A 25,339-nucleotide genomic window follows, 5' to 3' on the forward strand; every position below is an offset into this window, starting at 1 on the left:
TGCATTTCGTCCTGAAGTGAAATGTTCCCAGTCAATATGGGGATAATTGAAATCCCCCAGTATTATTAAGTTTCTCTGCCCCTGCATTCAAGTACTACAGTAATTTGTAACCCAGCATCAGACAACACAGGTTTAAGTTTAAGCGTAGAAGTTTCTGGTTATCAAGGAATAACATACAGATTATCAAGGGGTGCGAAGTTCAGTTTAGGATCAGGTGGCGTAAGGAATACATAATCTGCAATATCCCCAATTGGGGGTAAAAGGTTAACGGGTCAAAGTACAGACATCGAGATATGAGGGTATGTTGTTCATATAATGGCTATGTTCAGGTGTGGAGTTTAATGAGTGGATACGATGATGAGGATGGATTTACCTTCATTTGGTGAGATTTAATGTTCAGTGAGTTTATGGTTCCAGTTCATATGGTCCAATGGAAAAAGTCTCCCAGTCCCTTCCTCGTAGTTGATGCATGATGTTGCTCCAGCTCACGCCTCCTGATACTGTCGGTGACCGGTGATGAGCTCGATTGATTTCTAACCCCGCATCAGCCAACACAGCTGTTTGCTGGATACCTAGGCAGAGTGAGTGTGTTCTTGTAAACACAGTCTGGTCCTGAAGCCTTTTCCCCTCCCCAGCTCATCACTAGCTGTCAGGGGAGAACTCATTCCAAACTTGCTTACCTCTACCTCAGGTGTGGGCAAACTTTTTGGCCGAGGGCCACATCTTGGTGGCTCAGGGAAGGGGGTTGGGGTATAGGAGGGGGTGTAAAGTGCGGGAGGGGGCTTAGAGCAGAGGGTTGGGGTGCAGGAAGGGTGCGGGGTGCGACAGGGCTTAGGGCAAGGGATCAGAGTGCAGGAGGGGTGTAGGATGTGGCAGGTGGTTTAGGGCAGGAGGTTGGTGTGCAGGAGGCATGTGAGGTGCGGCAAGGGGTTGGGGTGCAGGCAGGGTGAGATAGGGGTTCGGGGTGCGGGCTGGGGGCTGCTTACCTGGAGTGGCTCCGGGGCATCAGCGGTATGCACCAGGGCCAGGGCAGGCTCCCTGCTTGCCCTGGCTCTGTGCCGCGTCGCACTGCTCCCAGAAGTAGACGGCATCACGTCCCTGCAGCCCTTGGGGGAGGGCAGAGGGCTCCGTGCGCTGCCCTCGGCTTTGTGTACCTCCTCCGATGCTCCCATTGGCCACGATTCCCCGTTTCTGGTCAATGGGACCTGTGGGAGGCGGTGCCTACAGGCGAGGGCAGTGCGCTGAGCCATCTGTCCCCCACCCCGCCCCCAGGGGCCGCAGGAACGTGGTGCCGGGCGCTTCTGAGAGTGGTGCAGGGCCAGTGGTGCCACAGGGGTGGCAATCCCATGGGCCAGATCCAAAGCCCTGACAAGCCAGATCCAGCCCGCGGGCCGTAATTTTCCCACCCTTGCTCTAGCTTGTTCAGCCATCTGACTGTGCATCCTCAAGATCTAGTCTTCTAACGGGGCTCTCCTCCACCACGTGGGACTGTCTGTATTGCTGCCCCACAGGTACACTGAAAAGATCAGGCTAAGCCAAATTTCTCCATTGCAGCAATTCCTCTGGCCAGTCCAGTCAAGGGCCCATTAAGCCTAGTCCAAGATCTGCATCCCAGGTTCTAAATGGGCAGATACAAGTTAGGGCTTCTGAAAATCCATCAGCACACCAGTATCTCTATCCCAGAGTTGCTGCCCCTCTGTGAGGACACAGCTGTCAGCCCAGCTCTGCCATCATTCATCTGAGACTGGTACTGGGCTGGCAGCACTAGAGAAGAGTGCAGCAATGGCTGCCACAAAACGATGTTGCCAAGTCAGTCATGGCAAGTCAGGAAGACCCACAGGGACAGGTGTTTGCTTCAGGAGGGGGCCGATCTGCTTGCAGGAAGTGTGCATTGCCTCTGCACAGGCAGTTCTAGGGGGTATGGACTCTGGGTGACGTTTTCAGGGAGCTATGGAATTCGATGCTGATGTCAGGCTCAGGCAATCACTAATGACATGGGTGATTATGTTCAACTCCCAATCACCAAGATGCTTCTGCCAGCGTCTGCCCAAGAGCACTGCACAGTATCGCTCTGGAGCAAATACCAGTGCCAGGAGTGAGGGTGTAAATCTGCTCCCCAGGAGGTTCCTGCCAGCAGTGCAGGGGGTGATCTTTTTAAATGCTCTAGTCGGAGCAGTGGGGCAGCCTGCCGTCCAGTCTGCCTAATTAGGTGACAGCCTAGCTAGGTGACAGCTGGCCGTGGGGGGGCAGTGGACAAACTTCAACTTTGCCCAAGTGATTAGCCTGGTCAGTGGTGGGGAGACACTGACAGGCAGTTGCTCTGTGCAGAGACTAGACACAAGCGCTACGTTCCCCAGCGACACGAGAGATCAGTTGCACAGGAACCTCCCTCAGTGTTTCTTTCCTTGGGTGTTTGCAGATGCTGTCATCTCAGAAGTGGCTCAGATCCAACTGGTGAACGGCCCAAGTCGCTGCGCTGGGAGGGTTGAGGTGCTTTACAACCAGAAGTGGGGAACCGTATGTGATGACAGCTGGGACTTACAGGATGCTGGAGTTGTATGCAGGCAGCTGAGCTGTGGGACGGCGTTATCAGCCCCACGAGGAGCTCGATTTGGGCCAGGATCTGACCGTATATTGCTGGATGACGTCAACTGCACAGGGACAGAAGTTGCCCTCTCCGATTGCAGGGCTCGGCCTTGGGGACACAATAACTGTACCCACGGAGAAGATGCCGGTGTTGTGTGCTCAGGTAACTTGCATCCATCATGTCACTGTGCGTAGTGTGGGGATCGGGCTGTGAAACTTCCAGCATAGACCCAGCTCTCCTGTCTGAGTCAGTGCTGACCCCAGTGCCCCAACATGATGCTAAGGGCCTGTACTGTAGGGAGCTGTTTCAGGGTCACACTAAGTGTCGCTCTTCCCATGGTGTCAGTGCTGACCCCATTTTCCCTGCACAGTTCTATGTGCCTATGCTGCAGGGAGTGGGATGGGGGTTCAGCAGGGGGCACTCTCCCCTTAAAGTCAGTGCTGGCCCCTGTGCCCCAGGACACCACTTCGGGCCTGTGCTGCAGGGAGCAGTACATGTTCCTCTGTGAGAGACCCTCCTCGTCGGTGTTCGCTATGATCCCCCTACCCCACTACAGCACAATGGGGTGGCGGTAACCATACATCCCATTTCTGGGATTTGGGGTTGAATGGATCCTGCAGCCACTCAGGGATCCCTTTATGAAGTGTGGGGTTCCTATCTATGTCACTCCGGGTGATTTACATCTCAGCTAATTACCCATAAACTTGTATTATGCCCCACTGTTGTGACTGGAGGCAGGGTTCTTCCTCACTTCCTCTCCTACACAGCTTATGAGTTTCTGTGCCCTGTCTCTCATCTACCCTGTTCCATGCTACAGGTGGCTGCATAGTAGTTGTGAGGAGGAGGGCTATGAGGTTATTAAAAAGTTAATCGAGATTAATTGTGAGATAAAAAATTAATCACGATTAATCGCATAATTTATTGTGCCTTTACACAATAATAGAATACCATTTATTTCATTTTTTGGGATGTTTTCTACATTTTCAAATATATTTATTTCAATTACAACACAGAATTCAAACTGTACATTAGAAATATTTGCACTGTAAAAAAGAAACAAAAGAAATAGTATTTTCAGTTCACCTGCTACAATTACTGTAGTGCAATCTCTTTATCAGGAAAGTTAGAAATGTTGAATGATTTACAAATAATAACTGCAATCAAAGATAAAACAATGTAAAATTTTAGATCCTACAAATCCACTCAGTCCTACAGCTTGTTCATCCAGTTGCTCAGACAGACAAGTCTGTAAACAAGATGCAAGCAGCATTATCCCCTGCAAAGGTAAACAATGTTACCTGAAAGTGAGAACAGGCATTCACATGGCACTGTTTTAGCTGATGTAGCAAAATATTTATGTGCCAGATGTGATAAAAATTCATATGTCCCTTCATGGTTTGACTATAATTCCAGAGAACATGCGTCCATGCTGATGATGGGTTCTGCCCAATAACGATCCAAAACAGTGCAGACCGACAAATGTTCATTTTCATCATCCGAGTCAGATGCCACCAGCAGAAGGTTGATTTTCTTATTTGGTGGTTCAGGTTCTGTAGTTTCCGCATTGGAGTGTTGCTCTTTTAAGACTTCTGAAAGTATGCTCCACACCTCATCCCTCTCAGATTTTCGAAGGAACTTCAGATTCTTAAACCTTGGGTCGAGTGCTGTAGCTAGCTTTAGAAATCTCATATTGGTACTGTAATGTTCCCCTCTGGTGTTATCTGGACTGCTGATCTGCTAAGTCACTCCAATCCCTGACTCTGGGAGCCAGCCTTACCCTGCTCTGCTGTGAGAACCCCCACTCCTGGGCTGTTCACACACAGCCTCTGACATGTAAGTTGCTCCTTGGATCGTGCAACCGGCCAATATCGCCGGTCCCAGACAGAACCCTAGAAACCCTAGTAATCCCTGCTGGATGCTGCAAGTTTATCTAAATAAACTCCCAAGGGGAGTATCTGACATGCTTCAAACCAAACACACTGCTTCAGGTAGAACAAACAAACTGAGTTATTAACTATGAAGATAGATTTTAAGTGGTTATAAGTCAAAGCATAGCAAGTCGGATTTTGTCAAATGAAATAAAAGCAAAACACATTCTAAGCTGATCTTAACACTTTTAATGCCCTTTGAAACTGAGATGCTTCTTACCACCAGCTAGCTGTTTGCTCTTCAGCCAGGCTCTCCCCTTTAATCAGCGCTTCAGTCGCTTGATGTGGTGTCTGTAGATGTAGGTGGAAGAGAGAGGAAGAGCATGGCAAACATTTCTCCCTTTTATCATGTTCTTTCTTCCTCTTGGCTTTGCCCCACCCTCTTCAGGGTCAGGTGAGCATTACCTCACTGCAGTCCCAAACTGACCAAGGGAAGGGGGGTAACTCACTCGAGAGTCCAACAGATCCTATTGTTGCTGCCGAGGCCAGTGTTCTTTGTTCCTGTGAGGCTGGGCTGGGTTTGTCCCATACATACCTTGATGAGGTGTGAACTGCCCTTCTGCTCTTAGAGAGTTTTTGCCTGGGCTTATTTTAAACCATTTGGATACATTTTCAACCTCATAACTATATATGTGAAATTATAACCTGTAACATTACTGCAACAACAATTACTATAAAATCACTATAACAACAAAGCTCAGTGTATTATGAGCCTTCCGAAGACAGCCGACATGACAAACTTTGTATTGGATACTACACAATCATTTTATATGGATGAACATGGGGGTGCTGGGTGATTCCCCGAGGTACAGAGAGTCACAAGTACCTTCTTTGCGTTTTGTGAAATTTGCAGTGAAATTATTCTTAAAATGAACAACATGTGCTGAGTCATCAACCGAGACTACTGTAATATGAAAGATATGCAAAATGCATATAAAATACATAGTAGGAGATACAGATTTCTCTCCCAAGGATTTCAGTCACAAATTAAATTAACAGATTGCTTTTTTAGCGAGCATCATCAGCATGGTAGCATGTCATCTGGAATGGTGGCCAAAGCATGTAGGGGCATGTGAATGTTTAGCATATCAGGCACGTAAATACCTTGCAGTGCCACCTTCAAAAATGCTATGGAATGCCTCTTCTCACTTTTGGGTGACATTGCAAATAAGAAGCAGGCAGCATTATCTCCCGTAAATGTAAATAAACTTGTTTGTTTGAGCGATTAGCTAAACGAGAAGTAAGACTGAGAGGATGTGTAGGCTCTAAGTTTTCCATTGTTGGTTTTTTTGAGTGCAGTTATGTAACAAAAAAAATCAACATTTGTAAGTTGCACTTTCACAATAAAGAGATTGCACTACAGTACTTGTATGAGATGAATTGCAAAATACTATTGCTTTTACCATTTTTACAGTGCAAATATTTGTAATCCAAAATATAGTAAAAACTGTTTTTTCCAACACTTTGCCAACAGGAAAGCTCTATAAATTGGCATTTCGGATCTTCATTGAAATTCCGGTTTATAGTCCGGTTGGCGCGAGGCTGGCAGGGTGCTGGGGCACAGAAGGGGGTTTGCGTGGGCTCTGGGAAGGACTTTGGGTGTGGGAGGGGTCTTGGTACGTGGGAGCGGGTGCGGGTTGTAAGATTCATGGGCCTCTCACCTTGGATGGTTCGCCGTAAGCAGCGACCTGTCCCGGGTTCTGGCTACTCCTAAGCGGAGACGCGTCAGGTGGCTCTGTATTCTTCCCGCCCCCCATGCCAGCTGCACAGCTCCCATTGGCTGGGAACCACGGCCACTGGGAGCTGCGTGCGGAGGGAGTGCACCAGCGCGCCTGCCGTGCCTCCACCTAGGATCAGCTGGGATGACTTGCTGCTTCCAGGGAGTTGCCTGAGGTGGCCCTGGATCCGGCACCCTGCACCCGATACCGCGCCACAACTGCCTATCCTGAGCCCCATCCTGCACCCAAACTCCCTGCCCCAACCCCCAGCCCCGTACTCCCTCCCACACCCAACCCCCCTCCCTCTTCATTTACCAGCATTTTTCATTTACCAGCACCCTCCATTCCCTCATCATGCCGGATAAAACAACTTTATTTGTAATAATGTAAAGTGAGAACTGTACACATTGTATTCTGTGTCATAACTAAAATCAATATATTTGAAAATATAGAAAAACATCCAAAATATTTAATAAATTTCAATTGATATTCTATTGTTTAACAGTGCGATTAAAACTGCGATTAATCGTGATTAATTTTTTTATTCATTATTATTTTTTTGAGTTAACTGTGATTAATTGACAGGAAGTGAACCCCTAACAGGCTGTTGCAGAGGCTATTCAGACATGTCAGTGGGAGGCACTATGTCCTTCTTTGAATGATTGCTAATGTGCATTTCAATAGGTGTGTGCGCGCCGCGTGCATGATCGTCGGAAGGCTTTTCCCTAGCGGTACCCGTGGGGTCGGCTGTGGAGTGGCGCCTTCATGGAGGTGTATATAGGTCCCTGATGACCCGCTGCCTGCTCAGTTCCTTCTTAATGCCAGTGACGGTCGTTGGAGCAGCTCAATCTCTTGCACTCGCAAGTGCCTTCGTAGTGGTTTCCTTTTCTTAGTTGTAGATAGCTAATAGTTTGTTATATAGTAGTTTCTAGTAGGTTGGGCTTACTTTGAGGGGCTTTCTCCCCACCCCAGTTTCCCCAGGCACCTGGGCATGCCTCGGTCACAGGAGTTTAAGGCATACGAGAAGTGTGCGAAAACCTATGCCCACATGCGATTCACACGCTTCTTGTCTCAAGTGCCTAAGAGACAGTATCAGATAGAGAAGGGCCCAATTTGCAGGAGCTTCAGACCCAGGATTAAGAGAGAGCGGGACTATCATTGAAAGCTCCTCCTGATAGAGTCGAGCCTCCGCCCCCAGCCAGCACCGGAAATGGCACCGGCATCATTGGTGCGTAGTGACCCCGCCTCGGTGCGGGATATCCCAGCACCAGGAAAGGACTCCTCCAAGGAGCACCAGCACCTGTTTCTAAGGCCAGTGCTACCAGGTGGCACCGCTCACAGTCCCTGGCGCTGCATAAGAAAGAGAAGGCGGACAGGGGTCGTTCCCCCATCAAGAAGCCACAAGAGGATTCCAGTGGGGTGAGTCATGCAGGAGGACACTCACGGTCTGGATATCAATTCCCGGCACTGTTGACTCTGGTCCCAACTGGAAGCCCATCGAATCCGGTGCTGGTGGATTCCCCGACTCAGGAGGATTTGGAGGAAGAGGTCAACCTCCCCTCAACGCCGGACACCTACGAGGCAACGCGGGACCTAACTGCCATGATGGCGTAGTCCCCGGCCTCGCAGGTGTGAGCTCCGGCACCGCAAGCTCAGGCAACGTAAGTGGCACCGACGACAGCACCGGCTACAGCATCTACGTCAGCACTGCATATGCGTCCGGCACACTTTGTGGTACTGGTGGTGGCTCCGCCCTGGTTCACCATTACGGCAAGCCCATGATGTTACCGCACAGCTCACCATCACCCCAGTACTGCTCCCCGGCACTGTCGGGCGCCGCCCTTCTGTGGTCAGGCACAGAGTACTCGTCTGAGTCAGACGCTGAGTCTTCTGTCTCACCGGTGTGGCGTCTCCTGCTGGTTGTCCAGGGAATTAGCTCTTTTCCAGCTCCGGAGCGCCCTCTGCTGACTGAGGTGTCGCCTGCCGCTGGCCTCCCGAACCCCGGTGCCCTTTGCCCAGGGGTTCTGCCCACCGCAGTGCCCCCTCACTCTGGGTCTCCCCTTCCAGGGGAACCCCCAAACCCCTGTCCCCACCTTGACTCAGTGGCTACTGCCAGTCATCATCTAGCCCCTGCTCTCTGGGGCAGACTGCAGTCTGTAAACCAGTCATCATTGGCAAGGGGGGTTAGACCTGCTGCCTCTGCCTTTATCTGGGCTGCCCCCTGCAGCCCCAGTACCTTTTGGTGTGTCCCTAGCTTGTCCTGCAGCTTGGGACTTTGCTAGGATGGAGCTCCCCAGCTCCCTCTACCCTTCCCCAGTGCTGCTTCACCCTAGATAGAGTGTGTCTCTCTTCTGCTTCTGGCCCCAGCCCTCTTATAAGGGCCAGCTGGGCCCTGATTAAGCTGACCACAGCTGTGGCTGCTTTCCCAATCAGCCCAGCTTTCTGCGATGCAGCCCTCTCCAGGGCTGCTTTATCCCCTTCAGGCAGGAGTGGGGTGCCCACCTCCCTACACCCCCCCCGGAAACATCGGTGGCTCGCCACACCCCCAGGTCTCCTGAGGTCCCCGCATGAGACAGGGACTCTGGGCCATCATGCTCAGGCACAGCGCCCGAACCAGTGCCACTAGTTGTACAGCAGCCACGTCCAGTCAGGGGGAGGCGTGGACAGAGGCACCCAACCCAGCCTCCAGAGAACCAGTAGGGCAAAAAGACCCAGTCCCACGGGCCTCCTCCTCACTGGACGAGGCAGTGGCGGGCTCCACCATCACCCTTTGGCGATGGACACCAGGGGACACCAGGACATTATTAGAAGGGTGTCCCTAAACCTGAATCTCCAGGCAGAGGAGGTCACGGAGGAGTTGGATCCGAAGGTGGACATCCTCCTAGGGTGCTGTGGCAGACTCCAGCCTCAATACCACCCACCACTATAGGGGTGGATAGAAGCTATTTTTTGCCACAGAAAGGGTATGAACACCTTTTCACCCACTTCCAACCAGGGACTCTGGTGGTCGATGTGGCAAATCATAGGTGCAGCCAGGTCCCACCCCAAAGTCATGGAACACTAAGAAGCTGGATTTTTTGGCCGAAAGGTCTACTCGACAGGGGGCCTCCAGCTTCGAGTGGCCAACCAGCAAGCGGTACTCAGCCGCTTTCAATTCCTGGAGCTCGTTAGCAAAATTACAGGAGTTGCTCCTGGCAGACTCATGCAAGGAGTTTAACGCGCTCCTCGAGGAGGGCAAAGTAGTCTTGAGAACCTCCCTCCAGGCTGTGTTAGAAGCGGCAGACTCGGCAGCTTGGACTATGGCCACCGCCATTACAATGAGGCGCAGAACGTGACTGCAGGTGTCGGGGATACCAACTGAAGTCCGGAACACGATCCAGGACCTCCTCTTTGACCGTGCAGGCCTGTTTGCACAAAATACGGATTCTCGCCTGCACAACCTTAAGGACTCAAAGGTGACTTTAAAGCCTTTGGGGATCCACACCCTGCACCCCAAGGAAAGCCATTTAAGCCTCAGTCCCCATCTCATTTCTATTCTGGGCCTCTCAGGCAAGACTCGTCCAGGAGACGGGGCAGGAATAACAGGAGGCGCCCGCCACAGTCCTCCTCAGGCCAAGGCCGGGGTTCTGCCAAACAGCCCCCAGGCCCAAAGCCAAACTTTTGAAGATGTGCCCGAGGACGGAGCATCAGTATCAAACTTGGATCCTTACCCTCCCTTTGTGAATCCATTCTCCCGCTTCTTCCGTGCTTGGTCCAAGATCACGTCAGATCACTGGGTCCTGAGAATGGTATGGATGGGATATTCTATGCAATTCTGTTCCCTCCTGCCCTCCCACCCCCTTTCCCCGTTCCTCTTCAGGGACCCTTCTCACAAACAACTCCGCTTGCAGGAGGTGCAATCGCTTCTCGCTCTATGGGCAATGGAGGAGGTTCCTCAGGAGTTCAGGGGCAAGGGGTTCTACTCCCGATATTTCCTCATCCCCAAGGCCAAGGGTGGGCTCTGGCCTATCCTGGATCTGCGAGACGTCAACACATTCATGAGGAAAGTGAAGTTTCACATGGTCTCTCTGGTCTCCATCATTCCTTCCCTGGATCCAGGGGACTAGTATGCCACCTTAGACTTGAAAGATGAGTACTTTCATATCTCCATTATCCGGCCCACAGACATTTTCTTCATTTTGTGGTCAGTGGCCAGCACTACCAGTTCAGGGTGCTCCCTTTTGGGCTCTTGGCGGCCCCCGGGTATTCACAAAGTGTGTGGCGGTCGTTGCAGCCTTCCTCCGCAAACATCAGGTGCAAGTATTTCCGTACCTGGACAACTGGCTCATCAAGGCCGTGTCAAAAGCACAGGCTGCAGAGCATGTGTCACTGGCTCGGGCCACCTTCCCAAATCCACCCTAGCCCTGACGCAGAGAATAGAATTCATACGAGCTCTCTTGGACTCCACACAGGCCAGGACGTTCCTGCCCGAGCTGCGCTTCTAAGCACCTCATGGACATTATTGAAAACCTTCGCCAATTCCCCACAACCACGGCCAGAAATTGCATGAAACTGTTGGGGGATATGGCGGCCTGCACATACGTGGTCCAGCACATCAGGTTACGCCTTCGCCCCCCCCAGGCGTGTTTGGCGAGGGTACACAGGCTTGGCAGGGACCCACTGGACCAGATAGTTACCCTCCCCACTCGCATTCTTGAGTCTCTCCACTGGTGGTTGCAGCAGGCGTACCCTTTGCCCAACCCCATCCTACGCTATCGCTAGTCACGGACCCCTCAGCGCTCGGTTGGGGAGCGCACCTGGGCAATATCAGAACCCAAAGCCTATGGTCCCACACAGAACTATCGCTGCACATCAGTGTAAGGGAGCTGAGGGCGGTTCGTCTGGCATGCCAAGCATTCCAGGCTCACCTTCAGGGCGCATGTGTGTCGGTGGTGCCGCGATGTTCTATATAAACAAACAGGGTAGTGCTTGTTCCTCTCCCCTGAGCTAGGAAGCCCTTGAGCTGTGGGACTTCTGCATGGCTCACTCAATACACCTAGAGGCGTCGCACCTTCCGGGTGCACAAAACGAGCTAGCTGATCACCTGAGCTGCTCATTTCGCAGTCAAGAATGATCCTTCAGGCCAGACATCACACACTCGATTTCCCAGAGGTGGAGGCTTTCCCCACATAGACCTCAACCTGGTCCTGTCCATGCTCATGGGAACCCCTTTCGAGCCCATGGCGACCTGCCCTCTGTCCTGCCTTTCCTGGAAGGTGGCCTTTCTGATGGCCATAACCTCGGCCAGAAGGGTATCCCAGCTCAGAACGCTGACTTCCGAGCCGTCCTATACGGTCTTAAATAAAGACAAGGTGCAGCTACGACCTCACCCCGCGTTTCTGCCAAAGGTAGTCTCCCAGTTTGATATGAACCAGGACATATTTTTACCTGTGTTCTTCCCTAAGCCACATGCCAGTAACAGAGAACACATGTTCCATTCCTTGGATGTCAGGCGTTCCCTAGCATTGTACATTGGCCACACAAAGCCATTTCGTAAATCACCACAGCTCTTTATTGCAATCGCAGAAAGGATGAAGGGGCTTCCGATCTCGTCCCAGCGCATTTCATCATGTATCATGTCCTGTATCGGGACTTGCTACGACCTGGCTAAAATTCCAGCCCCTTCGCTTACGGTGCACTCCACAAGAGCACAGGCGTTGTCCGCAGCATTCCTGGCGCAGGTCCCTACCCAGGATATATGCAAGGCAGCAACGTGGTCCTCTATCCACACCTTCACGTCAGACTACGCCATTACCCAAAAGGCAAGGGACGATGCAGCCTTTGGCAGGGCAGTCCTGCCTTCCTCAACCAGGTGAACTCTGACCCCTCCCCCAGGGAAACTATTTGGGAGTCACCTATTGGAATGCACATGAGCAATCACTTGAAGAACAAAAACGGTTACCTACCTCTCGTAACTATTGCTCTGTGAGATGTGTTGCTCATGTCTATTCCGAATCCCACCTGTCTTCCCTCTGTCGGAATATTCCGGCAAGAAGGAACTGAGCAGGTGGCGGGTCGGCAGTGACCGATATACACTGTCATGAAAGCACCACACCAGGGGTCTCCACAGCCCACCCGACAGGTACCGCTAGGGAAAAAAACCTTCCAACAATCGTGCACGTAGTGTGTGCACATCTATTGGAATGGACATGAGCAACACATATTGAAGAAGAACAGTTACGAGAGGTAGGTAACCGTTTTTTCCACAGCATCACTAGAGATCGGACGCACAGGAACCTCCCTGAATGTTTATTCCCTTGGCTGTTTGCAGACGCTGGCATCTCAGAAGTGGCTCAGCTCCACCTGGTGAACGGCCCGAGTCACTGCGCTGGGAGGGTCGAGGTGCTTCACAACCAGAAGTGGGGAACCGTGTGTGATGACAACTGGGACTTCCAGGATGCCGGAGTCGTGTGTAGGCAGCTGGGCTGTGGGACGGCGTTATCAGCCCCAGGAGGGGCTCGATTTGGGCAAGGATCTGACCGTATCTGGCTGGCTGACATCAACTGCACAGGGACAGAAGTTGCCCTCTCCGATTGCAGGGCTTGGCCTTGGGGAAAGAATAACTGTACCAATGGAGAAGATGCCGGTGTTGTGTGCTCAGGTAACCTTCATCTACCACCCTGCCTTGTAGGAAGGAGGGTAGGAAACTCATTAGCGGGCCTTGTCCCCTCACAGCCAGAGCTGACCGCAGCATGGTGCTTGGGGGTCTGTGCTTCAGGGAGCAGTATGGCAATTCCAGTAGGGAGCGCTCTCCTCTCAGTCTGTGCTGACCCTAATTCCCCTGTGCAGTTCTATGGGCCTGTGCTGCAGGGAGCGGTGTGAGGGCTCAGTAGGGGACGCTCAAGCTCTCTTCTTGATTTCAGTGCCAGCCCCAGTGCCCTAGTGTGGTGCTAGGGGGCCTTTGCTTCAGGTAGAGGTGTGTCAGTAGGGGGCGCTCTCTGTAGTTGTGCTGGCCCTAATGCCCCAGTGCAGTGCCATGGGCCCCTAGCATGTGCAAGCCTTGTGTTTGCCCGATGGGGGGCAGCTCCCCGACTCCCTTGGCCAGAGGCCACACAAGCCGTGCCCTCTAGGCCTTGGAGAGGGGTTGACCTCTTTCCAGGTTGGCAATAGGCACACTTCACCCCTCAGCCCTCCGAGTGTCTCCCTGTACCACTCAGTCCCTTCCTTGCTGGGCATTCACAGCAGTCACAGATCTGCTGCTCCCAAAGGAACAGGGTCCCAAGGTGACCAGCTCCACCTCCCATCTCAGCCCCAATCAGCACACAGCTCTAGATCCCTTCATAGTCACACCAACGACAAGTGATTTCACAGAGTGTAGAAATTTGAGGGGTAGCAAGGAGAAGGGTTGGAAAGAAATGGTTCCATGGCCAATAAAATCATATCACGCTGACTAGAGCCTTGACTCATTGAACGAGATACTTTTCTGTCTGGTAGAGCAACGCTCACGCCACAGTCCTTGCAGGGTTTTACTCCAGGCTTGGCTGTGTCTCTTGTTCCTGAGACAAACGCTGTCAGCTGCCTCCTGGGTGAAAGGGAGCTCTTGTTCCCTCTCCTCTTTCTTTGTAGGTACAGACCATTGTCTCTTCCCAGAAGTGGTCTCTCTTTGGAGACTTGTGCTGAGGGTTAAATTCTCAGGCCCCCACTGGGCCCAGACAGAGAATATAGCCTGTCTCCACAGCTGTGCATTGTTCTATGTGCTGATTGGCACAGCCGAAGGATTGCCATGGCGCAGGTGACAAGCTTCACTACACTTCTGAAGCATCATATTCTACATTTTACATTTCTCTTCAGCTATGTCCCATACAAACATCTTGCCCCCATTAGGGTGACCAGTGGGCTGCTGGCTCTTGGTAGACACCTCACATACCACCTCTGGTGAGCTATTGTGCATGTATCTCACCCTTTGGATCCCCGTATAAGTCTAGGCATCCCTGTGCCCTCTGCCAGTTGGCATCCACTTATCTCTGGGCCAGACTCCTCTGCAGCACAATGGGGACCTGGGTAACTGCAGCTTCCACTGGTTGAATTTGGTGTCAATGGAGCCTGCAGGGCCAATTTGTCAAGAGTCCGGTTCCTAAGCACTGTGTTCCGGCAGATTTGCATTTCAGGGAATTATTCCTGAAGTTGTAACTTCCCCAAGACCTAGACACAGGAGACACAATTCTTCCTCACTTCCTGTACTACACAGCTTACATATTTCACTGTCCTGTTTCTCAGCTGCCCTGACCTACCCCAGAAGTGGCTGAATGTCATTGGGGCCATCTTCTTCTTTTGTGTATATGAGAAGTCAATATCTATGTAACCGTTCTGCCAGTGGCGTCGGAAGCGACTAAGGCCGGGTTCAATATCTAGGGGTTCCTTTCCAGGAATATAACACAGATCCGGCTTGAGAACCCACCCAGTAACCTGGGTCAATTGTACACCACCCCTTGGGTGCTTCTATGATGCAAAGCTTCCCCTCTTGCAAGCACATGTAACCCCTTTGGGGTTTAAAGAGCATGGCCCTTTAAATCTTTTTCCTAAAGGGGAGGGGGAGAGTAAGAAAAAAGGAGGGAAACTCCAGGGGGCAGCGCTGGAGCTCCAGGGAGCGGGAGAGGCAGCCTGCAGGCCCTGGAAAAGTGAAGCAGCAGAGAACCTGCCTGAAGACTGGGAAGGACAGGGTCGATCGGGGACACCCCAGGACAGGATCCAGGAGGAGCACTATGCCAGGGAGGAATTGCCCGAGAAGGACAGGCTGGAGCTGGACCCAGTTTCACTGCTGCCCAGAGCTGCGAGTACTGGGGCTTGTGACACTGCATTGGGGACAAGGAGGGAGGTTGCTAGATAGTTAAGTGGGGAGGTGGTCGCTCTGTCTGGCTTTGCAGAGAGTGGCAGAAGAGGGCACCGGAGGGGTTTGTTGGGGGAAAGTTCACTGGCGCCGAAGATGACCAGGAGCACCCAAAACTCACCACTGGACTGGAACTTTGCTCAGGACTCCTGAACTCTGTGTCCAGACACATTGCTCAGTGTCTGCCCTTCCAGACTGTGCTACCACTGGGCCTGTGGGGCCTTGGCTTGGATGAAGCCCTGTCTTACTGCTCCCCCTATATTTCCCCTTGTTGTTTTTCTCCTCTCATTCCTCTGTAAATAAACATTTCCCTTGTTATATCCATTGTACAATTCCTGTAGGTGTGTGTGTTCACTCTGGGGGGTTTGGAACAGGTGCCCTTGGGGTGGAAGGGATTTCTCCTGCTGCATTCCTGCGCACGCCTTCTCTTGGCCAGAGCTGCCTGCAGAGCAGACTCCATCTTGGCCATGAGGGCGCTAAAGTTACACACAGAGTCTCAGTGAAGAAAAGAAACTTTTTAATAAGAGGAGGGAAGTCCCCCGGCATTAACTTGGGAAAATGCCAGAAACAGGATTTATAAACATGAAACCATGAGCAAAACACCGTCCTGAGAATATATTGGGCAGTGTCTTTTGCCTCAGGTTCTCGAGTCCAGCAACCAAAATTTCCTTTAAGGTGCCCCCCCTTCTCTCTCCAGCACACCCCACCCACAGTGGTTGTCCTTGGTTAGCGAAGACCCAGAGTTCAGAGGTGCACCTGTGTGAGTTCACTTCCCAACTTTGGGGCGGGGAGGAAAGCTCCTAGCTGATCTGCTGTCTGAGTGCTTGCTCTGGTGGCAGCTACCCCGCCGTCCACTCATCCCTCCGCTCGCCCTCACCTTCTGCTGCCCCCGGCCTCTCTACTGTGACCTCTGCAGGTCGCTCTGTTGAAGCGCCACCCAGTTCTTAGTGACTGTCAGCTCTTAGTGGGGAAACCTCAGTGCTGAAGCAGGCTGGGCAGACTGCAGTCCAGTCTGCCTAATTAGGTGACAGCTTAAGTAGGTGAGAGCTGGCAGGGAGCGGAGTGAACAAACTTCAACATTGCCGAAGTGATTAGTCTGGTCAGTGGCAGTTGCTATGTGCAGAGACCGGTCAGATTCGTCTGCAGGAGGCGCTATGTTCCCCAGTGACACAAGAGATCAGATGCACAGAAACCTCCCTGAGTGTTTATTCCCTTGGGTGTTTTCAGATGCTGGCATCTCAGAAGTGGCTCAGCTCCGACTGGTGAACAGCAGGAGTCACTGCGCTGGGAGGGTCGAGGTGCTTCACAACCGTCAGTGGGGAACCGTGTGTGATAACGACTGGGACCTACAGGATGCCGGAGTCGTATGCAGGCAGCTGGGCTGTGGGACGGCGTTATCAGCCCCAGGAGGGGCTCGATTTGGGCAAGGGTCAGACCGTATCTGGCTGGATAACGTCAACTGCGCGGGTACAGAAGTTGCCCTCTCCGATTGCAGGGCTCGGTCTTGGGGAGAGAATAACTGTAACCACAGAGAAGATGTCGGTGTTGTGTGCTCAGGTAACTTGCATCCATCACGTCACTGTGGGTGGTGCAGGGATTGAGCTGGGAAGCTTTCAGCACAGACCCAGCTCTCCTGTCTGATCCCTGGTCTACACTGGGGAGTGGGGTCGACCTAAAATACGCAACTTCAGCTATGCGAATAGCATAGATGAAGTCGGCGTATCTTAGGTCGACTTACGTGGCTGTGAGGACAGCAGCGAGTCGACCGCTGCCGCTCCCCCGTCGACTCCGCTTCCGCCTCTCGCAAGCTGGAGTTCCGGAGTCGACGGAGAGTGCCATCGGGGATCTATTTTATCACGTCTACACTAGATACGATAAATCGATCCCCAATAGATCAATCAGTACCCTCCGATCTGGCAGGTAGTGAAGACCTGCCCTCAGTCAGCACTGACCCTAGTGCCCCAGCATGGTGTTAAAGGCCTGTATTGCAGGTAGTGGTGCGTTAGTAGGGGGCGCTCTCCGTTTGCAGTTATGCTGGCCTTGATGCCCCACCACGGTGCCATGGGCCCCTAGAATGAGGAAGCCTTGTCTGTGCCCGCTGGGGGGTAGCTCCCTGACTCCCTCGGCCACAGGCCACACAAGCCGTGCCCTCTAGTGCCCTGTAGGCCTTTGAGAGAAGGTTGACCTCTCTCCAGGTTGGCAATAGGCACACTTCACCCCCTCGGCCGTCCGAGCGTACCCCTGCAGCACCCAGTCCCTGTCCCACTGGGCATTCACAGCAGTCACAGACCACCTCCCATCTCTGCTTCAATCAACACACAGCTCTAGAACCCTTACTAGTCACACCAAGGACAAGTGATTTCATAGAGTGTACATATTTGAGGGGTAGCAATGAGAAGGGTTGGAAAGAAATGGTTCTATTGGCAAATAAAATTATACCACATTGACTAGAGCCTAGACTCATTGAACGAGATACTTTTCTGTCTGGTAGAGCAACGCTTACCCCACAGTCCTTCCAGGGTTTTACATAAGAACATAAGAATGGCCGTACTCGGTCAGATCAAAGTCCATCTAGCCCAGTATCCTGTTTACCGACAGTGGCCAATGCCAGGAGCCCCAGAGGGAGTGAACCTAACACCTAATGATCAAGTGATATCTCTCCTGCCATCCATCTTCACCCTCTGACAAACAGAGTCTAGGGACACCATTCCTTACCCATCGTGGCTATTAGCCATTAATGGACTTAACCTCCATTAATGTATCCAGTTCTCTTTTACGGTTATCCAGGCAGTTATGCACCCACCTTATAGTAGCCCCATCTAAATTGTATTTGCTTAGTTTATTGATAAGAATATCATGCAAGACCGTATCAAATGCCTTACTAAAGTCTAGGTATACCACATCCAGAGTGTCTCCCTTATCCACAAGAGTCGTTATCCTATCAAAGAAAGCTATCAGATTGGTTTGACACGATTTGTTCTTTACAAATACATGCTGGCTATTCCCTATCACCTTACCACCTTCCAAGTGTTTGCAGATGATTTCCTTAATTACTTGCTCCATTATCTTCCCTGGCACAGAAGTTAAACTAACTGGTCTGTAGTTTCCTGGGTTGTTTTTATTTCCCTTTTTATAGATGGGCACTATGTTTGCCCTTTTCCAGTTTTCTGGAATCTCTCCAGTCTCCCATGATTATCCTTCCATTTAGATTGAACTGAATTAACTCATGATCGCTCCAACCAAAGTTGTCCCCTACAACCATTTGTTCTATGAGGTCCTCACTACTCACCAAAACCAAATCTAAAATGGCATTCTCTCTTGTTGGTTCAGCAACTACTTGGTGAAGGAATCCATCAGCTATCACATCCAGGAAAATCTGAGCCCTATTATTATTACTAGCACTTGTCCTCCAGTTATATCTGGGAAGTTAAAGTCTCCCATGATCACACAATTCCCTTAGTATTTATTACCCTGAAAATATTAAAGAGGTCTCCATCCTTATCCAAATCAGATCCCGGCGGTTTGTAGCACACCCAAACATTATCCCAGGGGAGGCTCTCGTAGCTTTCTTTTCCAATGTGATTTTTGCCGAGACAGACTCTGTCTTATCCATTCCATCACTTCTTATTTCTTTACAGTCTACCTCACAATTGATATACAATGCTACTCCACCACCTTTGTCTTTATTTCTGTCTTTTCTAAACAGCACATACCAGTCACAACTACTATTCCACCATGTTTCTGTTATCCCTATAATATCTGGTTTCACTTCCTGCACCAATAGCTCTAGTTCCTCCATTTTGTTACCTAGGCTCCTCGCATTAGTGTACAAACATCTTAATTTTTGCTCTTTGGCTTCTCTCACATTCTTTACCCAATTAGGCACGGACAGTCTACCACCAGTATCACCTATTAGTCTTGTATCTACACTACCCTTCCTCCTTATGTCCATTCTCCTACCCACGGCTGTATCCTTTCTTACTTCTTTTCTTTCCTCTCAATGTTAAAATCCGGCATGGAGATTACCTGGACATCTCCCAACCATCTCCCCCAAATTCCTAGTTTAAAGCTCTCTTAATCAGTTGGGCCAGCCTCCATCCTAGAAATCGATTTTCCCGCCCTAGTCAGGTGAAGTCCATCCTGAGAGAACAGTCCTCTGTCCATGAATGCTTCCCAGTGGCCATACATCCGAAAGTCCTCCTTATAGCACCACTGCCTGAGCTATCTGTTGATCATCATAATCTTGTCACATCTTTGTTGCCCTTCTCTAGGAACAGGCAGAATCCCACTGAAGATCACCTGAGCCTCGATTTCCTTAAGCGTCTTCCCCAGCCTGGCATAGTCTCCCTTGATACGTTTTAGCGAGAATCTAGCCGTATCATTTGTTCCCACACGAAGGACAATCAGAGGATTCTTTCCCACTCCTGTTAGGATCCTTTTCAGCCTCAGGTCCACATCCTGTATGTTAGCACCCGGCAGACAGCACAACCTTCTGTTATCCGGATCAGCTCTAGTTACAGGCCTGTCTATTCTTCGCAGTAAGGAGTCCCCAATCACGTAGACCTGCCTTTTCCTGGTGATGGTGCGATTCTCCGGTCTATCCCCTGCTCCCTCTGGCTGAAAGTCCTCTCGATTTCTATTGTCCCTTGCAATCCTCTGCAACCCATCCCATATCCTCCTCGGGCTCATATTTGGTGTTGTTATCTCCATTGACTCTTCCTATAGCACTAGCTGCTCTTCTCTTCTTCCTTGCCCTCTCATCTTCAGCTACCACCTGCTGTGCCCCTTCTTCATTTTCCAACTCTGCAAACCTGTTCCTGAGCTCCATTTCTCCTTCACCAGCCCGTCTTTTCATCAGCCCGGTTCTCTTAGTCACATGCTTCCACTGTCCACATTCCTCTCCCAGCAGTCTCCCCTCAGAGTTGTTTGGTCCTGCTTCCATCTGCAAGTCTGAGCTTTTCCCTTCAGCCTCCTCATGTCTTTGCTCCATCATCCACTCAAACCCCCTTCTAAACTCAGCCAGAGTTTCCACCTGCATCTCCAATCCTCAGATCTTTTCTTCCATCAGCTTTATCAGGCAGCATTTCATGCAGAAGAAACTCTTTTCAGGTACCCACTCCAGGATCATGTACATGCTGCAGCTTCCACATCCAGTCATCCTCATTGTGTCTTCCACTGCTTCTGTCACTACCACTGCTGCCTCTGTATCTGTCATAGCCTTCTCAGCTAAGTCCTGTTAGTCCAGGAAACAAAACCAAAAGCAAAACACCACCACTCACAGCAAAACAAACCCCCAATGAGCACCAAAACACTGCCAGACCAGCACACACTCCCTTCACTACCCTGTCTATTCCTCTGTCTGGTTCTCTTAGTCTTCCCCACAAACTCCCCTTGCCAACTCCAACTCAAACTCCCCTGTTTACAGCTCTGTTTGCAGGCTCCTCTGCCTCTGCAGCTGTCTATGTCTATATCTCACCCAGGGGATCGCTTTATAACTCTAGGCATCCCTGTGACCTCTGCCAGTTGGCGTCTACTTATCTCGGTGTCAGACTCCTCTGCAGCACAATGGGGACCTGGGTAACTGCAGCTTCCACTGGTTGGATTTGGTGTCAATGGAGCCTGCAGCCGCCAATTCAAACTAAAAATCCAGGGCCAATTTCTCAAGAGTACAGATCCGGCTTGAGCACCCACCCAGTAACCTGGAACAATTGTACACCACCCCCTGCGTGCTTCTACAAGGGAAAGCTTCCCCTCTTGGAAGCACAGAGTCTCAGTGCAGAAAAGAAACTTTTTAATAAAAGGATGGAAGCCCCCTGGCATTCATTCGGGAAAACGCCACAAATAGGATTTATAAACATAAAACCATGAGCAAAACACCTCCCCCAGAGTATGTTGTGCAGTATCTTTTGCCTCAGGTTCTTGAGTCCAGAAACCTAAAATTCCTTTAAGGTGCCCTTCCCTTCTCCCTCCACTGCACCATCACTCACAGTGGTTGTCCTTGGTTAGTGAAGACCCAGAGTTCAGAGGTGCACCTGTGTGAGTTCAGCTCCCACCATGGGGGTGGGGAGGAGAGCACCTGGGTCGCTCTGCTGTCTGGGTGCTTGCTCTGGTGGCAGCTGCCCTGCCAGTCACTGACCACTCTGCTGGCCCTCACCTTCTGCTGCCCCCGGCCTCTCTACTGTGACCTCTGCCGGTCGCTCTCTTGAGGCTTCACCCAGCTCTCAGTGACTGTCAGCTCTTAGTGGGGAAACCTAAGTGCTGAAGCAGGCTCGGCATAAACACTGTCTCATAGCAGGTTTCGAAGAAAAAGACAGTTCTCACTCTTTGGTTGGGTGCAGCAAAGGCAGATACTTTATTATCTCAAGCAATTGCGTAGAGGGCGAGAGTGCACTAGGACACACGGTTTCCCCACCTAGGCAGGTCTCTCAAAAGATAAACAATTAAGGCAAGCATTTCTACTTTTTGTTACATACAATAATAAGCAACAGCTGCATTTTGTTTATACATAGGTCATCCTGATATCTTATTTTCCTCAGTTATTTAGACTCTAGTCTATATTCCATATATCTACACAAGGTCGCAACAACTTCTCACACAGTTCTTTCCTACTCACCTCATACAATCCTTGCTTCTACAAATCTCGCATTATTAGGCTAACAGCTAGCCTGACTCTTGCTCACAGAAGGACTGTTTGCATTGACATCCCCTTCAAGTCCCTGTCAGGTCTTGATCTGCTTCCACACAGGTGATTTCAGCTCTAGTGATCACTTAAACCCAAAAGACTCCGAATGGAGCCTTCATTAACTCTATCTTTGAAGAGCGGTGCTTAAACCATGCCTAGACCTCTTACACAGAGCGCACACCCCCTCAGCAGGAACATCCATCGCCACCCCCTCTCACTCTTCATAGGGATCTGGTGTCTGAGCCCCCTGGTTAGTGAATTCAGTTCAGTTGTGGGTGACCCCCTCAGTCTGGGCAGGCTAAGCACAGTTCTGCTGCCCTTTACTCACACAATCAGGAAAGCAACATTTCACTACCCCTGAATTCAAGTACTACAGTGATTTGTAACCCAGCATCAGCCAATACAGCTCTGTTTGCTGGCTACCTAGGCAGAGTGGCTGTGTTCTTGTAAATACGAGCCTTTCCCCCTCCGCAGTTCATTACTCATTATCAGGGGAGAGCTCATTCTGTCCTTGCTCACCTCTAGCTTGTTTAGCCATCTCACTGTGCATCCTCAAGGTCCAGTCTTCTAACAGGGATCTCCTACACCACGTGTGACTGTCTGTACTGCTGCCCCTCAGGCACACTGAGAAGATCAGGCTAAGCCAAATCTCTGCATTGCAGCAGTCCCTCTGGCCAGTCCAGTCAGGGGCCCATTAAGCCTACTCCAGGATCTCCATCTCAGGTTGTAAATGGGCAGATACAAGTTAGGGCTTCTGAAAATCCATCAGCACGCCAGTCTCTCTATCCCAGAGTTGCTGCCCCTCTGTGAGGACACTGCTGTCAGCCCAGATCTGTCATCATTCATCCGAGACTGGTACTGGACTGGCAGCACTAGACACGAGTGCAGCAATGGCTGCCACAAAATGATGTTGCCAGGTCAGTCGCGGCAAGTCAGGAGGAACCGCAGGGGCAGGTGTTTCCTTCAGGAGGGGCCAACGTGCTTGTAGGAAGTGTGCATTGCCTCTGCCCTGGTCAGAACGATTGTCAGCCTGGTGCGCAGCAGGTTCCTGGCAGCCGTGCCTGTGCTCCAGGCAGTTATAATGGTGATGGATTCTAGGTGACATTTTCAGGGAGCGATGGAGCCAAAGCATGTAAATTCGATGCTGATGTCAGGCTAAGGAAACCACTAATGACACGGGTGAATGTGTTCAGCTCCCAATCGCCAAGATGCTTATGCCAGCATCTGCCTCACAGCACTGCACAGTATTGCACTGGAGCGAATACCAGCAGTCCAGTCTGCCTAATTAGGTGACAGTCTAACTAGGTGAGAGCTGGCTGTGAGGGGAGTGGACAAACTTCAACATTGCCCAAGTGATTAGCCTGGTCAGTGGTGGGGAGCCCTTGACAGGCAGTTGCTGTTTGCAGAGACCGGTCATATTCGTCTGCAGGAGGCACTAAGTTCCCCAGCAACACGAGAGATTAAATGCACAGGAACCTCACTGAGTGTTTCTTCCCTTGGGTGTTTGCAGATGCTGGCATCTCAGAAGTGGCTCAGCTCCGACTGGTGAACAGCAGGAGTCAATGCGCTGGGAGAGTTGAGGTGCTTCGCAACCAACAGTGGGGAACCGTGTGTGATAACGACTGGGACTTACAGGATGCTGGAGTCGTATGCAGGCAGCTGGGCTGTGGGACGGCGTTATCAGCCCCAGGAGGGGCTCGATTTGGGCAAGGATCTGATCGTATCTGGCTGGATAACATGAACTGCACAGGGACAGAAGTTGCCCTCTCCGATTGCAGGGCTCGGCCTTGGGGAGAAAATAACTGTACGCACGGAGAAGATGTCGGTGTTGTGTGCTCAGGTAACTTGCATCCATCAAATCACTGTGGGTGGTACATGGATCGGGCTGAGAAGCTTTCAGCACAGACTCAGGTCTCCTGTCTGAGTCTGCGCTGACCCCAGTGCCCGAGCATGGTGCTAAGGGCCTGTACTGCAGGTAGGGGGGTGTCAGTTGGGGGTGCTTTCCGTTTGCAGTTGTGCTGGCCCTAATGCTCCAGTGCAGTGCCATGGGCCCCTAGCATGAGGAAGCCTTGTCTGTGCCCGCTGGGGGCAGCTTCCCGACACCCTCGGCCACAAACCACACAAGCTGTTCCCGCTAGGCCTTGTGGAGGTGGGTGACCGCTGTCAAGGTTGGTAATATGCACGCTTCACCCCTCGGCCCTCGGAGTGTCCTCCTGCAGCACCCAGTCCCTGTCTCGCTAGGCATTCACAGCAGTCACATGTCTGCTGCTCCCAAAGGACCACGGTCCCAAGGTGACCAGCTCCACCTCCCATATCTGCTCCAATCAACAGAAAGCTCTAGATTCCTTCATAGTCACACCAAGCACAAGTGATTTCACAGAGTGTAGAGATTCGAGGGGTAGGAAGGAGAAGGCTTGGAAAGAAATGGCTCCTTGGCTAATAAAATCATAGCACGCTGACTAGCGCCTAGAGTCATGGAACGAGATACTTTTCTGTCTGGTTGAGCAACACTAACTGCACAGTCCTTCCATGGTTTTACTGGAGGCTTGGTTGTGATCTCCTGTTCCTGACAGAAATACTGTGAGCTGTCTCCTGTGTGAAAGGGAGCTCTTGTCCCCTCTCCTCTTTCTTTGTAGGTGCAGACCATTGTCTCTTCGCAGAAGTGGTCTCTTTTTGGAGACTTGTGCTGAGGGACCTTTGTCTTTGTAAATTCTCAGGCCCCCACTGGGCCCAGGCAGAGAATATAGCCTGTCTCCACGGCTGTGTTGTCTCTGGCTGTGCTTTTTTCTATGTGCTGATTGGCTCAGCCGAAGGGATTGCCATGGTGCAGGTGACAAGTTTCACTTCAACACTTCTGCAGCATCATATTCTATATTTTACATCTCTCTTCAACTATGTCCCATACAAACTTCTTGCTCCCATTAGATGGACCAGCAGGCTGCTGGCTTTTGGTAGAGGCATCACATGGCACCTTTGGTGAGCTATTGTGCATATATCTCACCCAGGGGATCCCTGTATAACTCTAGGCATCCCTGTGCCCTCTGCCAGTTGGCGTTGTGAAGCAAGGAGATTCTTTCCCCCAAGAATCAAGCAGAACAGACAATACTGAAGAGGTTTATTCACGGCACTAGGAAGACTGATAAAGAGCTTCAAAAGTATGATGTTATAGTGACCAGTTATATACATTTTCTTATTAATGCATTTGCATTTATTATGTAGTTACAATGACAAACATTTTTTCAGAGAGAGAGAGGGAGGGAGAGAACACTTAACATAATGAGGTGAGTGTTTACAGATATCCGGAGAGCTGTGGATGGTTTGTACTCTTTTTCCTTACTGAGAGGCCAAGTGACTGTGTGGACATCTGACCATTTAAGTTATCAAGTGTTTACAGCTGCCATTGTCCCTGGGCCTGCTTGTTAGTTACGTGGGTTTCTGCCTCAGCTGCTAACTGAATTTTTAACTCCTTGCCTAAAAGTTCCCTCCCGTTTGACAAATCGAACTCCCAGGTGAGATGTAGTCAATACTTTAATGCTTTGGTTTACATGATCTGTCTTA

The 25,339-nt window shown here is 51.0% G+C and overlaps 1 protein-coding gene across 1 annotated transcript in view; it reads left to right on the forward strand.

Moving 5' to 3' along the window:
* Positions 1-25,339, forward strand: part of LOC113405115 (deleted in malignant brain tumors 1 protein-like) — a gene marked incomplete at its 5' end in the record, with an annotated part of 179,371 nt that overhangs the window by 13,882 nt on the left and 140,150 nt on the right. Inside the window, 4 exons of the mRNA XM_029914206.1 lie at positions 2,446-2,767; positions 12,562-12,873; positions 16,327-16,656; positions 23,292-23,621. Coding sequence (XP_029770066.1) covers positions 2,446-2,767; positions 12,562-12,873; positions 16,327-16,656; positions 23,292-23,621 — 1,294 coding nt within the window. The remainder of the gene's footprint in view (positions 1-2,445; positions 2,768-12,561; positions 12,874-16,326; positions 16,657-23,291; positions 23,622-25,339) is intronic.

This window comes from Terrapene carolina, unplaced genomic scaffold (genome assembly GCF_002925995.2).
Source record: "Terrapene carolina triunguis isolate 2854851 unplaced genomic scaffold, T_m_triunguis-2.0 Scaffold33517, whole genome shotgun sequence".
Lineage (NCBI taxonomy): Eukaryota > Metazoa > Chordata > Testudines > Emydidae > Terrapene > Terrapene triunguis.